The sequence below is a fragment of the Oncorhynchus mykiss genome, chromosome 17, assembly GCF_057628025.1.
Source record: "Oncorhynchus mykiss isolate SJ-2025 chromosome 17, ASM5762802v1, whole genome shotgun sequence".
Classification (NCBI taxonomy): Eukaryota; Metazoa; Chordata; class Actinopteri; order Salmoniformes; family Salmonidae; genus Oncorhynchus; species Oncorhynchus mykiss.
In genome coordinates this window covers 77,599,412-77,616,601 of record NC_143038.1, presented here as the reverse complement: position 1 = coordinate 77,616,601, position 17,190 = coordinate 77,599,412, and the positions used below count along the sequence as shown (strand labels likewise).

At 40.6% G+C, this 17,190-nt stretch overlaps 1 protein-coding gene across 2 annotated transcripts; it reads left to right on the top strand.

Moving 5' to 3' along the window:
• The first annotated feature begins 2,023 nt into the window (after positions 1-2,023).
• On the top strand, positions 2,024-6,452 carry LOC118940515 (protein SPMIP1). Of its 2 annotated transcripts, none has more exons than XM_036950981.2 (3): positions 2,024-3,235; positions 5,403-5,584; positions 6,049-6,452. In XM_036950981.2, the coding sequence occupies exons 1-3, from the start codon at positions 2,991-2,993 to the stop codon at positions 6,165-6,167; spliced, it is 546 nt and encodes a 181-aa protein (XP_036806876.2). In that variant the 5' UTR covers positions 2,024-2,990; the 3' UTR covers positions 6,168-6,452. The 2 variants fall into 2 exon arrangements, with proteins under 2 accessions (XP_036806876.2, XP_036806877.2); XM_036950982.2 differs by lacking the exon at positions 6,049-6,452 and adding an exon at positions 5,725-5,928.
• Positions 6,453-17,190: the final 10,738 nt, after the last annotated feature.

Sequence of the window (17,190 nt, the reverse complement as noted above, 5' to 3'; positions counted from 1 at the left end):
AGATGACAGGTTAAAAGCCTGATATAGACAGTGATGGTGTAGAGATGACAGGTTTAAAGCCTGATATAGACAGTGATCGTGTAGAGATAACAGGTTAAAAGCCTGATATGGACAGTGATGGTGTAGAGATGACAGGTTAAAAGCCTGATATAGACAGTGATGGTGTAGAGATAACAGGTTAAAAGCCTGATATGGACAGTGATGGTGTAGAGATGACAGGTTAAAAGTCTGATATGGACAGTGATGGTGTAGAGATGACAGGTTTAAAGCCTGATATAGACAGTGATGGTGTAGAGATAACAGGTTAAAGCCTGATATAGACAGTGATGGTGTAGAGATGACAGGTTAAAAGCCTGATATAGACAGTGATGGTGTAGAGATGACAGGTTAAAAGCCTGATATAGACTGATGGTGTAGAGATGACAGGTTTAAAGCCTGATATAGACAGTGATGGTGTAGAGATAACAGGTTAAAGCCTGATATAGACAGTGATGGTGTAGAGATGACAGGTTAATAGCCTGATATAGACAGTGATGGTGTAGAGATGACAGGAACAGGTTAAAGTCTGATATAGACAGTGATGGTGTAGAGATAACAGGTTTAAAGCCTGATATAGACAGTGATGGTGTAGAGATGACAGGAGCAGTGGAATAGAGATACTAAGGGCAGGCATTTATTTCAAGTACAGAGGAAAGTCTGGGAGTGGAGGATGGCAGCAAGGGACAGGAGAGAGGAGGCTCTATTTTCAAGATGAATGGTGGGATTGGAAAGCATCCAACAGGAAAGTGTGATTATTGCCAGGAAACAAAGACGGGGAGTATGTATTTATACAATGTGGGCAGTATCAGAGGGAAAGAGAGGCTGAGCTCCATTATCAGAGGGAAAGAGAGGCTGAGCTCCATTATCAGAGGGAAAGAGAGAGGCTGAGCTCCATTATCAGAGGGAAAGAGAGAGACTGAGCTCCAGTATCAGAGGGAAAGAGAGAGGCTAAGCTCCAGTATCAGAGGGAAAGAGAGGGGCTGAGCTCCAGTATCAGAGGGAAAGAGAGAGGCTGAGCTCCAGTATCAGAGGGAAAGAGAGAGGCTGAGCTCCAGTATCAGAGGGAAAGAGAGGCTGAGCTCCATTATCAGAGGGAAAGAGAGGCTGAGCTCCATTATCAGAGGGAAAGAGAGGCTGAGCTCCAGTATCAGAGGGAAAGAGAGAGGCTGAGCTCCAGTATCAGAGGGAAAGAGAGAGGCTGAGCTCCAGTATCAGAGGGAAAGAGAGGGGCTGAGCTCCAGTATCAGAGGGAAAGAGAGAGGCTGAGCTCCAGTATCAGAGGGAAAGAGAGAGGCTGAGCTCCAGTATCAGAGGGAAAGAGAGGCTGAGCTCCATTATCAGAGGGAAAGAGAGGCTGAGCTCCATTATCAGAGGGAAAGAGAGGCTGAGCTCCAGTATCAGAGGGAAAGAGAGAGGCTGAGCTCCAGTATCAGAGGGAAAGAGAGGGGCTGAGCTCCAGTATCAGAGGGAAAGAGAGGGGCTGAGCTCCAGTATCAGAGGGAAAGAGAGAGGCTGAGCTCCAGTATCAGAGGGAAAGAGAGGCTGAGCTCCAGTGTGAGAGTTAAGGGGAAACAGGAAATTAGTTTAAAGATTATATTGAGTAGAACGTCATTAGATATAGTCTCAAATATGTTCTATTTTTTAAGAGCAACGGGGCTGGCAGGTAGGATTTAGTTTCTCCGTCTCTGCGATTCGTTAATCAGTTTGGCTCATTGGACAGGTCAGAGTCTGTTTGAAGGTGTTCAGTTTTTTTTTTAGCTACTGTAATTGAGTACTGACAGTGTCTTCTGTGGAAGGTCCAAGTTACCTGAAGTATCTACTCTAGCAATGTTCATCTCAAACCAAATTCATGCCTTTAGTTGTTGAAAATTGTTTTATTTTTGGCAGGGGATAATGGCCCTGGACCCCACTACCGGTTTTGGGCTTAACCCCTAAATGTCTTCAAATCCTAGAAACGCCCCTGGTTATTGAACTCAACCTGCAGGAGCTTTGTTTGGGGGGGGTGGGGGGGTGCAGCTGCGGACAAGGCTTTGACAGATGGGTGTGTCTTGGTGGTGGCAAGGACACACCCACATCAACACCCCCCCCCCCCCCCCCCAACCCTTACCTGTTTTAAATGTCAGCTTCAATTGGGTAGGGACGTCCCAAGGATCCCGGATAGCAAAGATAGTGGACGGCATCCCAGAGTCTTGGCAAACATGCACACACCTTTAAAAAACAGTGTTGCCGGGTAAATCAGTACTCTTTTATACAGACGGTATGCACCGGTTTTCAGACCCATATTAAGCCTATTCCTGGAATAAACATGGAGATTCTCTTAAAATACCATTGCTCAGCAGGGACCACAGTATGCGGACTCACAGAGAGAAAACACTACTTTAACATTACAGCGCCACCCTCTGGACTGGAAGCTGCACTGCTCTCACTCGTTCTGTATATGCTGTGTTCCGTCATGTTCTGAAGTACTGTCAGCTGGCTGGTGGGGGCAGTGAGGCTGGCTGGTAAAATCAAATCTGTTTTCTACACACACACACACACACACACAAAGGCACCTGTCTGGAATGTTCTGGTCTCTGATTGGTTAACCATAGAGGGAGAGAGAGAGCAACCTGACAAACTGTTCTTAGGTTTCTGAATCTGAGCCACAAGGTTAGGTTAGGTTTCTGACTGAGATAATACCTGTGGAAAAGCAGACAAGAGTTCTGGTTCATTGAGGGAGAAGATACATATTCCGGAAGTCTCCACTCTGAAACCAACAAGGACAGGACACTAGAACAGCAGAACCAGCCAACCAGTGCAGCAAAAGCCTATTCTACAGACAGGTCAGAACCGTACAGGACATCCTAGAACAGAAAACAGCATTCTAGAACAGAACAGGGTATTTTAGAACAGGACAGGACACACTAGAAGAGGTACAGGACATTCTAGAACTGGACAGAACACTCTTGAGGATGAGGAACCTCCTGACCACCGAGAACCAGAACTGTTACCGGGAGCAGATCGAGAAGGAGTGCTACACCCGGCTGGCCTGGAAGAGCCGCTACGGACGAGACTACCCCACCAGTTTCGTCTCCCGCACGGCCAATGAGCAGATAAGGCTGAGGCTCCCTGAGCTCCCCCTGACCACTAAGACCATCCTGCCTCCTGTGTTATCTACCCTGGAGAGGAGGAGAGAGGCTGCAGTGCCCATGGACAGGTGAGTGAATGAATTCATACATTTTATTTGACACTTTATAAATGCAACTAGAGTTGCCTCAGCCACAGGAGGACCACAATTGTTGATTTTGCCGACTACGCCAAAATGTGTGTGGTAACCTAAGCCCAGTGGTGGAAAAAGTTCCCAATTGTCATATTTGAGTAAAAGTAAAGATACCTTAATAGAAAATGACCAAATAAAACTGAAAGTGCCCAGTAAAATACTACTTGAGTAAAAGTATTAAAGTATCTAGTTTAAAATGTACTTATGTATCAAAAGTAAGTGCTATACATCAAAGTTCTTATTTCCTTTTTTTCGGTCAGCAAGGGGCATACTCCAAAACACTCAGACAAAATGTATAAACCGCAGAACTTGTGTTTCGTGAGTCCGACAGTTCAGGGGCAGTAGAGATGATGCATTCTCTTGATAAGTGTGTAAATTGGACCATTTTTTCTGTCATGCCTGAGCATTTGGAATGTAATGATGTAATGATAATGTCTTTAGGATGTCAGGGACTTACTTTACTTCACTGCCTAGGGGTCTAAACCTAGGGGACTAGGGGTCTAAACCTAGGGGTCTAGGGGTCTAAGCCTAGGGGACTAGGGGTCTAAACCTAGGGGTCTAAGCCTAGGGGACTAGGGGTCTAAACCTAGGGGTCTAAACCTAGGGGACTAGGGGTCTAAACCTAGGGGTCTAAACCTAGGGGACTAGGGGTCTAAGCCTAGGGGACTAGGGGTCTAAACCTAGGGGTCTAAGCCTAGGGGACTAGGGGTCTAAGCCTAGGGGTCTAAGCCTAGGGGACTAGGGGACTAAACCTAGGGGTCTAGGGGTCTAAACCTAGTGGACTAAACCTAGTGGACTAAACCTAGGGGTCTAGGGGTCTAAACCTAGGGGTCTAGGGGACTAAACCTAGTGGACTAAACCTAGTGGACTAAACCTAGTGGACTAAACCTAGGGGTCTAGGGGTCTAAACCTAGGGGTCTAGGGGTCTAAACCTAGGGGTCTAGGGGACTAAACCTAGGGGTCTAGGGGACTAAACCTAGGGGTCTAAGCCTAGGGGTCTAGGGGTCTAGGTCTAGGGGTCTAAACCTAGGGGTCTAGGGGTCTAAACCTAGGGGTCTAGGGGACTAAACCTAGGGGTCTAAACCTAGGGGTCTAGGGGTCTAAACCTAGGGGTCTAGGGGTCTAAAATTAGGGGTCTAGGGGTCTAAAACTAGGGGTCTAATCCTAGGGGTCTAAGCCTACGGGTCTAGGGGTCTAAACCTAGGGATCTAGGGGTCTAAACCTAGGGGTCTAAGCCTAGGGGTCTAGGGGTCTAAGCCTAGGGGTCTAGGGGTCTAAACCTAGGGGTCTAGGGGTCTAAACCTAGGGGTCTAGGGGACTAAACCTAGGGGTCTAGGGGACTAAACCTAGGGGTCTAAACCTAGGGGTCTAGGGGTCTAAACCTAGAGGTCTAGGGGTCTAAACCTAGGGGTCTAGGGGACTAAACCTAGGGGTCTAGGGGACTAAACCTAGGGGTCTAAACCTAGGGGTCTAGGGGTCTAAACCTAGGGGTCTAGGGGTCTAAAATTAGGGGTCTAGGGGTCTAAAACTAGGGGTCTAATCCTAGGGGTCTAAGCCTAGGGGTCTAGGGGTCTAAACCTAGGGATCTAGGGGTCTAAACCTAGGGGTCTAGGGGTCTAAACCTAGGGGTCTAGGGGTCAAAACCTAGGGGTCTAGGGGTCTAAAACTAGGGGTCTAGGGGTCTAAGCCTAGGGGTCTAGGGGTCTAAACCTAGGGGTCTAGGGGTATAAACCTAGGGGTCTAAGCCCAGGGGTCTAAGCCTAGGGGTCTAAACCTAGGGGTCTAAACCTAGGGGTCTAAACCTAGGGGTCTAAGCCTCAGGCAACTAGATTCGGCTACGCCACCTTTTTGGTTTAATGAGAAGGAACTCAACCTTTAAGATGGACCCATTCAGTTGTCCCCACACAGGCTCAGAATACATCAGACAAGGCCGTTTTTAGAAAAATTATTACAGTACAATTTCATATCAAAAATCTTTGAGGATTTAAAACGTATTAATGTCTACCGGAATGATGTTCCTGGTTACCTTCAACCCAGGTCACTTTGAGGATTTAAAACATTATTCCGGTAGACATTAATATGTTCCTGGTTACCTTCAACCCAGGTCACTGAGCGAGGCTCCCCTGATGAGAGAAGTGACACCCCAGACCAAGGAATCTCTCTACCAGGGTTTTTCCAAGGAGGGGAAGGGGCGTAGCTTGTACCTCCATACACGCACCCAGAAAGGCCCAGAGGAGAAGTTTGACTACCCTCTACTGTCTTCCTGGGACTACGGATGGAGACTGGGTGAGATGTTTGGTAATCTTGTACTTGAAGCTTGAGTACTTGTTATAAGCGTGTATGACATTATATAACTATGGATGGAGAGTTGGTGAAATGTATGGTAACACTTAATAACACCATTTAATAACACATTATGTCTGCAGGTATAATGCTTCATTGCTGGTTATAAGCAAGCCTTTCTTAATGACTATGGATGGAGATTGGTTCTGGGATGCTTCATATAGCCAGACCTTTTAAAGGGCTGAATGGAAAAATATCATGTTGATCCTCAATGCTATTTCCCTGGCTAATAAATGTAACATAATCAAATAAAATAAGAAAATAGAAAATAAAGATGCTTGAAAGGATCACAAACTAGTCTGTGTTTGTTTGAGCATGTTTATCACAAAGCAATGCACGGTAAAGAAGGACATTGAAGTACACATTTAAATGGGGCATTACAACGTCAACATTCCATCTGTGTGTAGGTGACTACGGAAGAGACTACAGGTCGCCAGCCAATGGGAGATCAGGAGTCGTGAGGAACAATTTTTACGCCAGGAATGGAATATTCCATTTTCCCTCCGAAACGGATCGTCTTGGATGACGAGCGAAAGGCTTCATTTTTCAGCTGGTTTTATACTTTATTCTTAAATTCTCTCGATATTGATGAAGATGAACTTTAATTTGTTTTTCGCTGTATAAGCATGCTATCTTTGTTTGATTTATAACAAATATATTCTCTTCTATAGGATATACAGATGTGTGTTAGCTATAAATTATGTTCATATGCAATTCTTATGAAAACACTGTTACTTTACATATACAAACTGTTATAACTGTTGGAGAAAATGTGTTATAATATATGTTTGGATAAACGTTTTTCTAGTTACTTGCTGTCAGGTTTGTGTGGTTTAAACATTCCTGTGTGAAAATAATAGATGTGAAAAAATTGCCAAGCATGAGGAGAAAGCAGGCTGCCACGCTCGACATGAGTTGGTCACAGGTTCAACTGGTCTCCTAGCAACAAGGAAACCCACATCTGAAATGTTGTGGTTTATAATTAACAAGCTAGCATGGTCTGGTCACCTCTTCATCAGTTGCCTGGTATAAATACCCTGACCTATGACTGGCACGGTACAGATTCATACTGACGTTTTCATCCTTTATCAGGAGCAATTAGGGTTCAGTGCCTTGCTCAATGGCACATCAACAACAACAAATTGATTTGATTTTGATTTGATTTGTGAGACTTAAGCTAGGTTTCCATACAATTGGTGACTAGATTTTTTATTTATTCATTTTTTGTTTTACCTTTATTTAACTAGGCAAGTCAGTTAAGAACAAATTCTTATTTTCTATGACGGCCTAGGAACAGTGGGTTAACTGCCTAGCAGCTAGCAGATACAGTGTGAGTAGGCTACCTGCATGATGAGATTATTACGTCAAACAGCAGCCAAGCGTCGATCATCATGTCACCAGAATAAGATCCTTGATATTTATTGGAAAGGTGCATCAAGCTCATCACTGTGTCTTGGCCATGTTCTGTTATAATCTCCACCCGGCACAGCCAGAAGAGGACTGGCCACCCCTCATAGCCTGGTTCCTCTCTAGGTTTCTTCCTAGGTTTTGGCCTTTCTAGGGAGTTTTTCCTAGCCACCGTGCTTCTACACCTGCATTGCTTGCTGTTTGGGGTTTTAGGCTGTGTTTCTGTACAGCACTTTGAGATATCAGCTGATGTAAGAAGGGCTTTATAAATACATTTGATTTGATGCTTTCAACACCAGGATAACAAGGGTTCATCTTATAAGCATAAGTGCATTTATAACAACTGGAGGTAAATATCGGCACACTATTTGACAAGTTATTGCACTATTTTGACCAATGCGATATAACCGTTTTAATGGTTTAGTGTATTTAGAAATGATTAAATAATCATTCATAATGTAGTTATAACCTCTATATAAACCCTTTAGACATGGAACCTTATTGTAAAGTGTTATCGTAGTTGGTATATCAATATTAGTTATATTGATCGCCATTTCTCTCATTATTCATTTTAGACACAAATAGATCCCACCTTGTCTAGCTTATTTTGTTTTGTCAACATTTGGAAAGTTTACTCATAAATGTGCTGTTTCCATCAGGCCTGTCGTGACATGTACTTTACTCGCATAAAAAAGTTGGATGGAAACCTGGTTTGAGACTGAAAACTAACACAGGGGGACAAAGTAGAAAACTAAAGATTAAGCCTGCTCCTGGACCCAGATTAAGCCTGCTCCTGGACCCAGATTAAGCCTGCTCCTGGACCCAGATTAAGCCTGCTCCTGGACCCAGATTAAGCCTGCTCCTGGACTAAAAAAAGGATGCTCAATGGTCATGTTTCAGCCCTGGAATAAACTGGGTTAATCTTGTATAGATTACAATTTATATTACACCAAAAAGATGTTCAGCAAGGTTCCGTTTTAGGGCCTGTTTTGTTCACCATTTATATAAATGATATTGGCGAAGACCCATAGTAGTCTAAACATTTGCAGTGAAGTTATATGATAATTCATCCTGAATATGGAAACAAGAAGGCCTGTATGAGCTCATCACAGTGAGGTAACCTGAAGCCCTGGGAGTCTCTGTTAAGGTGAAACCACCTGCACTGAACTGAAATGTCAGGAGGATGTATCCATTTCAATCACTGAAAGAAAGGCTTCTCTAGTGTCAGCCTTGACCCTGGCAGTACCTCATATAACCCAGATTACACACACTGTTACAAATATCACATAGAATGGAGACCGTTGAGCTCTACTGTTATTGTGGGCTGTTGTGGTTGACCATTTTACCAGTGGAGATATTTGAGCTTGTAGCTTATTAGGAAATCTGATGTTTACTTTACCTGTGCACGTTTTGTACCGGGTGGATACATAAATGATTAACCAATAGGAACTGACACAACTACTGATTAACCAATAGGAAATGACACAACTACTATTATAAACTACTAGGAAATGACTAAACTAATGATAAACCACTAGGACATGACTAAACTACTGATAAACCACTAGGAAATGACACAACTACTGATAAACCACTAGGACATGACTAAACTACTGATTAACCAATAGGAACTGACACAACTACTGATTAACCAATAGGAACTGACACAACTACTGATTAACCAATAGGAAATGACACAACTACTGATTAACCAATAGGAAATGACACAACTACTATTATAAACCACTAGGAAATGACACAACTACTGATTAACCAATAGGAACTGACACAACTACTGATTAACCAATAGGAAATGACTAAACTAATGATAAACCACTAGGAAATGACACAACTAATGATAAACCACTAGGAAATGACACAACTACAGATTAACCACTAGGACATGACTAAACTAATGATAAACCACTAGGAAATGACATAACTACTGATTAACCAATAGGAAATGACACAACTAATGATAAACCACTAGGAAATGACACAACTACAGATTAACCACTAGGAAATGACACAACTAATGATAAACCACTAGGACATGACTAAACTAATGATAAACCACTAGGAAATGACACAACTACTGATTAGCTACTAGGAAGTGACACAACTACTGATTAACCACTAGGACATGACTAAACTAATGATAAACCACTAGGAAATGACACAACTAATGATAAACCACTAGGAAATGACACGACTACTGATTAACCACTAGGAAATGACACAACTACTGATTAACCACTAGGAAATGACACCACTACTATTATAAACTACTAGGAAATGACACAACTACTATTATAAACCACTAGGAAATGACACCACTACTATTATAAACCACTAGGAAATGACACAACTACTGATTAGCTACTAGGAAGTGACACAACTACTGATTAACCACTAGGACATGACTAAACTAATGATAAACCACTAGGAAATGACTAAACTAATGATAAACCACTAGGAAATGACACAACTACTGATTAGCTACTAGGAAGTGACACAACTACTGATTAACCACTAGGACATGACACAACTACTATTATAAACTACTAGGAAATTACACAACTACTATTATAAACTACTAGGAACTGACACAACTACTATTATAAACCACTAGGAAATGACACAACTACTATTATAAACTACTAGGAAATGACACAACTACTATTATAAACTACTAGGAAATTACACAACTACTATTATAAACTACTAGGAACTGACACAACTACTATTATAAACCACTAGGAAATGACACCACTACTATTATAAACCACTAGGAAATGACACAACTACTATTATAAACCACGAGGAAATGACACAACTACTGATAAACCACTAGGAAATGACACAACTACTGATTAGCTACTAGGAACTGACACAACTACTATTATAAACTACTAGGAAATGACACAACTACTATTATAAACCACTAGGAAATGACACCACTACTATTATAAACCACTAGGAAATGACACAACTACTATTATAAACCACGAGGAAATGACACAACTACTGATAAACCACTAGGAAATGACACAACTACTGATTAGCTACTAGGAAGTGACACAACTACTGATTAACCACTAGGAAATGACACAACTACTGATAAACCACTAGGACATGACACAACTACTGATAAACCACTAGGAAATGACACAACTACTGATAAACCACTAGGAAATGACACCACTACTATTATAAACTACTAGGAAATGACACAACTACTGATTAACCAATAGGAACTGACACAACTACTGATAAACAACTAGGAAATGACACAACTACTGATTAACCACTAGGAAATAACACAACTACTGATAAACCCCTAGGAAATGACACCACTACTATTATAAACTAGGTGGTTCGAGCCCTGAATGCTGATTGGCTGACAGCCCTGGTATATCGGACTGTATATCACGGGTATGAGAAAGCATTTAGTTTTACTGCTCTTACATTGGTGACCAGTTTATAATAGCAATAAGGCTCCTTTGGGGTTTGTGATATATGGCCAATATACCATGGCTACGGGCTGTATCCAGGCACTATGCGTTGCGTCGTGCTTAAAGAACAGCCCTTAGCCGTGGTATATTGGCCATATACCACACCTCCTTGGGCCTTTTTGCTTAAATGAACCACTAGGAAATGGGGGCATGTAAAGGAAATAGGTCAACTTTCATATCCATAAGGTGTTCTGCCATTGGTCAACCTTGCAGATAGGGGGATATTTGCGAACTTCAATTCATTCCAGTCTGAATTCTATTCAAGCGGTATGTCACATTCTGAAATAGTGCATTCTATTTAAATATTTACAATGCATACGAGTTCACTATGTGCATTTCCTGATATTCAGTACCAGTCAAAGGTGTGGACACACCTACCCATTTCAGGGTTTTTCTTTATTTTGACTATTTTCTACATTGTAGAATAACAGTGAAGACATCACAACTATGAAATAACACATATGGAATCATCTATGAACGTTTGAACATCTTGGCCATGTTCTGTTATAATCTCCACCCGGCACAGCCAGAAGTGGACTGGCCACCCGTCAGAGTCGGGTTTCTCTCTAGGTTTTTTCCTAGTTTCTGGCCTTTCTAGAGTGTTTTTCCTAGCCACCGTGCTTCTACTTCTGCATTTCTTGCTGTTTGGGGTTGCAGGCTGGGTTTCTGTACAACTTTGTGACATCAGCTGATGTAAGAAGGGCTTTATAAATACATTTGATATGGAATCATGTAGTAACCAAAAAAGTGTTAAACAAATGAAAATACACTTTATTTGAGATTCTTCTAAGTAGCCACCCTCTGCTTGATGACAGGTTTGCACACTCTTGGCATTCTCTCAACCAGGGTGATGATGTAGTCACCTGGAATGCGTTTAAATTAACATGTGTGCCTTGTTAAAAGTTCATTTGTGGAATTTCTTTACTTTTTAAGTTTTTGAGCCAATCAGTTGTGTTGTGACAAGGTATGGTTGGTATACAGAAGATAGCCCTATTTGGTAAAATACAAAGTCCACATTATGGCAAGAACAGCTCAAAGTTCAAGTAACAGACACATCTCAACATCAACTGTTCAGAGGAAACTGCATGAATCAGGATGAATCAGGCCTCCATGGTCAAATTGTGACAGCTTTGCACACTCTTGACTCACACAGTCTCCTCTGAACAGTTGATGTTGAGATGCGTCTGTTACTTGAACTCCTAGAAGGTCAGCAACCCGGAGTCACCTCTTCACTGTTAACGGTGAGACTGGTGTTTTGTGGGTACTATTTAATGAAGCTGCCAATTGAGGACTTGTGAGGCATCTGTTTCTAGACACTCTGATGTACTTGTCCTCTTGCTCAGTTGTGCACCGGGGCCTCCCACTCCTCTTTCTATTCTGTTTAGAGGCAGCTGGCGCTATTCTGTGAAGGGAGTAGTACACAGCGTTGTACGAGATCTTCAGTTTCTTGGCAATTTTTCGCATGGAATAGCCTTCATTTCTCAGAACAAGAATAGACTGACGAGTTTCAGAAGAAAGTTATTTGTTTCTGGACATTTTTAGCCTGCAATCGAACCCACAAATGCTGATGCTCCAGATACTCAACTAGTCTAATGAAGGCCAGTTTTATTGCTTCTTTAAATGAGGACAACTGTTTTCAGATGTCCTAACATAATTGCAAAAGGGTTTTCTAATGAACAATTAGCCTTTTAAAATAATAAACTTGGATTAGCTAACACAATGTGCCATTGGAACACAGGAGTGATGGCTGCTGATAATGGGCCTCTGTACGCCTATGTAGATATTCCATAAAAATCTGCCTTTCTAGCTTCAATAGTCATTTACAACATTAACAATGCCTACACTGTATTTCTGATCAATCTGATGTTATTTTAATGGACATTAAATGTACTTTTCATTCAAAAACAAGGACATTTCTAAATTACCCCAAACTTTTGAACGGTAGTGTATATATATCGAATTTAACATCCTTGTCTATAACTGTTCTGTACTTTGTCATGTATTTGTACATTTTATGTGGACCCCAGGAAGAGTAGCTTCTGCATGTGCTGTAGCTAATGTAAATAAACTAAACGACTGTATTATAGCCTACTGTAATCTACAGTACTGTAGCCTACTGTAATCTACAATATTATACAGTAGCCCACTGTAATCTACAATACTATAGCCTACTGTAATCTACTGTATTATCGCCTACTGCCACCAACTGTATTATAACCTACTGTAATCTACAGTATTATAGCCTACTGTAATCTACTGTATTATCGCCTACTGCCACCTACTGTATTATAACCTACTGTAATCTACTGTTAATAATACTGTATATCTATGGGTTGGATTTTGCACAGAATTGACAGATTCTGTCTATAGCCTGTGTGCAGGGTTGGGTAGGATACTTTAATGCCCCTTAATGCCTCTGGAAGGGCATTAGAAGAAGACAAAAATGTATGTTACCAATGGAATGTCATCTATTGCAGGATAAATCAATGTTAAAGGTTACATTGCTGGCCATATATGGATGTTACATTGTACTTTATGGGTTGGTTATGTAGGCTTCTTCTAACCCATCGCTTTCTACTACATATAATAAATACGATTAAATGATATCTTTACATTAAAAACCAAAGTATCAGAATTCCAGTAATTCCAGTAAATGTTATACCCCTTGATCTTCAAGAATAGGACTTGGAAATATGGAAGTATAGATTAGACAAATTGTTTTACCTGAGCATGACCCCAAAACTAAAGACTTATTAGCCAGCCCTACTCTGTTGTTTATGATTGGGCTCATTGATTCAAGCTGAAAAATAAATTCTGTGCTCATGGAATGGCATGCTTTGAGCTCTACTAAAAAGTGCTATTTACATGTGAAAAATGAATTCCATATGCTGCATTTGCTGTAGGCCTATTGTTTACCTTTTAGTTGGTGACACTTTGATATCTTGATAATATACAGCTGTTTAAAGGGCAAATCCACAGATGAAACAACAAACGGACACCCCGCCTCTGTTGGTAAAAAGCTGAGAGATGGGCCTGGAGAAATGTAACCACTCTCAGATTAATAGACAGAGCTGTGGATGTAAGGACTGACCATCCATGATATCAACATTATAGTTATAACCATGTTATGAGGCTATACAGGACTGGCCATCCATGATATCAACATTATAGTTATAACCATGTTATGAGGCTATACAGGACTGGCCATCCATGATATCAACATTATAGTTATAACCATGTTATGAGGCTATACAGGACTGGCCATCCATGATATCAACATTATAGTTATAACCATGTTATGAGGCTATACAGGACTGACCATCCATGATATCAACATTATAGTTATAACCATGTTATGAGGCTATACAGGACTGACCATCCATGATATCAGCATTATAGTTATAACCATGTTATGAGACTGTACAGGACTGACCATCCATGATATCAACATTATAGTTATAACCATGTTATGAGGCTATACAGGACTGACCATCCATGATATCAACATTATAGTTATAACCATGTTATGAGGCTATACAGGACTGACCATCCATGATATCAATATTATAGTTATAACCATGTTATGAGGCTATATAGGACCATCCATGATATCAACATTATAGTTATAACCATGTTATGAGACTATACAGTACTGACCATCCATGATATCAACATTATAGTTATAACCATGTTATGAGGCTATACAGGACTGACCATCCATGATGTCAACATTATAGTTATAACCATGTTATGAGGCTATACAGGACTGGCCATCCATGATATCAACATTATAGTTATAACCATGTTATGAGGCTATACAGGACTGGCCATCCATGATATCAACATTATAGTTATAACCATGTTATGAGGCTATACAGGACTGGCCATCCATGATATCAACATTATAGTTATAACCATGTTATGAGGCTATACAGGACTGACCATCCATGATATCAACATTATAGTTATAACCATGTTATGAGGCTATACAGGACTGACCATCCATGATATCAACATTATAGTTATAACCATGTTATGAGGCTATACAGGACTGGCCATCCATGATATCAACATTATAGTTATAACCATGTTATGAGGCTATACAGGACTGGCCATCCATGATATCAACATTATAGTTATAACCATGTTATGAGGCTATACAGGACTGGCCATCCATGATATCAACATTATAGTTATAACCATGTTATGAGGCTATACAGGACTGACCATCCATGATATCAACATTATAGTTATAACCATGTTATGAGGCTATACAGGACTGACCATCCATGATATCAGCATTATAGTTATAACCATGTTATGAGACTGTACAGGACTGACCATCCATGATATCAACATTATAGTTATAACCATGTTATGAGGCTATACAGGACTGACCATCCATGATATCAACATTATAGTTATAACCATGTTATGAGGCTATACAGGACTGACCATCCATGATATCAATATTATAGTTATAACCATGTTATGAGGCTATATAGGACCATCCATGATATCAACATTATAGTTATAACCATGTTATGAGACTATACAGTACTGACCATCCATGATATCAACATTATAGTTATAACCATGTTATGAGGCTATACAGGACTGACCATCCATGATATCAACATTATAGTTATAACCATGTTATGAGGCTATACAGGACTGACCATCCATGATATCAGCATTATAGTTATAACCATGTTATGAGACTGTACAGGACTGACCATCCATGATATCAACATTATAGTTATAACCATGTTATGAGGCTATACAGGACTGACCATCCATGATATCAACATTATAGTTATAACCATGTTATGAGGCTATACAGGACTGACCATCCATGATATCAATATTATAGTTATAACCATGTTATGAGGCTATATAGGACCATCCATGATATCAACATTATAGTTATAACCATGTTATGAGACTATACAGTACTGACCATCCATGATATCAACATTATAGTTATAACCATGTTATGAGGCTATACAGGACTGACCATCCATGATATCAGCATTATAGTTATAACCATGTTATGAGGCTATACAGGACTGACCATCCATGATATCAACATTATAGTTATAACCATGTTATGAGGCTATACAGTGTTATTTACATTTACAATGTTTACAAATATTGGAGAAAAACAAGTTTATATTTTGGGTTCTCATGGAGTGTGACAGTTGAACTAAGATCATGAGGCATTTATAAGTTATATTCTTCTATTTTGTTTTTATCCGCATGAATTAGATTGAGCAATAAAAGCCCCAATTTAATTCCATAGGGTGGGATCCTCACTATGCAGCTGTTATTCTATAGGCTGGGATCCTCACTATGCAGCTGTTATTCTATAGGCTGGGATCCACACTATGCAGCTGTTATTCTATAGGCTGGGATCCACACTGTTATTCTATAGGCTGGGATCCACACTATGCAGCTGTTGCAATAGCGCATTTTTCACTGGCTGTCCACTGGTTTCAAAAACAATGAAACTTAAACTTCTTGAATTCAACCATTATTGGGTTAAAATACACATTTAACAACCACAATCCGTAAGGCGCAAATAGCTAAATGAGAGAGCAGCGGAGTGATTCACATCAATGTGCTATGTAGATATCAATAATAAGTGATATCCGTATCACCGTAGACTACACCACTGCTGTCATCCTGTCCTCCAAGAGTTTATTCAAATTGGATAATATTTGGATGCCGACAGCAGTCACACCATTGGAAGACACAGCTTGGACTGTAGCCTACAAAAGCCTATTCCTGCTCTTTTCCCTCGATCCATCAAACACATTTGGTGTGTCATCATAGTGGTCTCTGATTTATGGTCAGACTCGCTCAGGTGGAACACATTTAAACTTGCGCCTTTTATCAATGCTGATTTGAATATCATTGAGAAAGCAGAGACATTTCTAAGATGTTTTTTCGCAAACATCCTTTTCTGAATTTAGAAGTAATCCTCGAAGTAATCATCTAGTTTTTCAAACATATCTGTAATCTGATTAGAATATTTTTGCTGGTAATGTAACGGATTACAGTTACCGGTTTTTGTAATCCCTTACATGTAAAGGATTACATGTAATCTGTTACTCCCCAACCCTGCCTGTGCGCTGTCCAAATATGTCCAACATCATGCCTAAATACGACTAGCACTGTGAGCCTTCTATGTAAATACCCAGACAGCCTCTGGTGGTAGCTGTAATCACTGCCTCTAGTCTGAGCTAGGCTACATCAAACTTCAGCATAGTAGTCTTAAGTGACAGATATGCGCACAGATTTAATTAAAATATATGCTATTTATTTAACTTGGTAATTCAGTTAAGAACACATTCCTATTTACAATGACGGCCAATCAGAGTGGTCCTGATTGGTTCTCAATACCTTGCTTGCTTAGACTGACCAGAGACATTTCAGAAAGGAGGATATATAAATTCCAAGGGTGATTGAATGGAAAAACGTTAAACGCCGCACTCAGCAGACGGTCGACCAATCGCCTTCACGTTGTTATGCTGCGTCGCTCGGTTGCTAAACTAATCGTCACGCAATCCCTTCTCAAAGTTAGGGTATGAGTCGAGAAACCTGCCTATTTTTTATCGAAAGTAC

Bases quoted from the DNA above. Each gene is read 5' to 3' on its own strand.
- LOC118940515 (XM_036950981.2), top strand. From the start codon at position 2,991: ATGAGGAACCTCCTGACCACCGAGAACCAGAACTGTTACCGGGAGCAG. The intron at 3,236-5,402 runs GTGAGTGAATGA...CCTTCAACCCAG, and splicing joins GCTGCAGTGCCCATGGACAG to GTCACTGAGCGAGGCTCCCC. The intron at 5,585-6,048 runs GTGAGATGTTTG...ATCTGTGTGTAG, and splicing joins GGACTACGGATGGAGACTGG to GTGACTACGGAAGAGACTAC.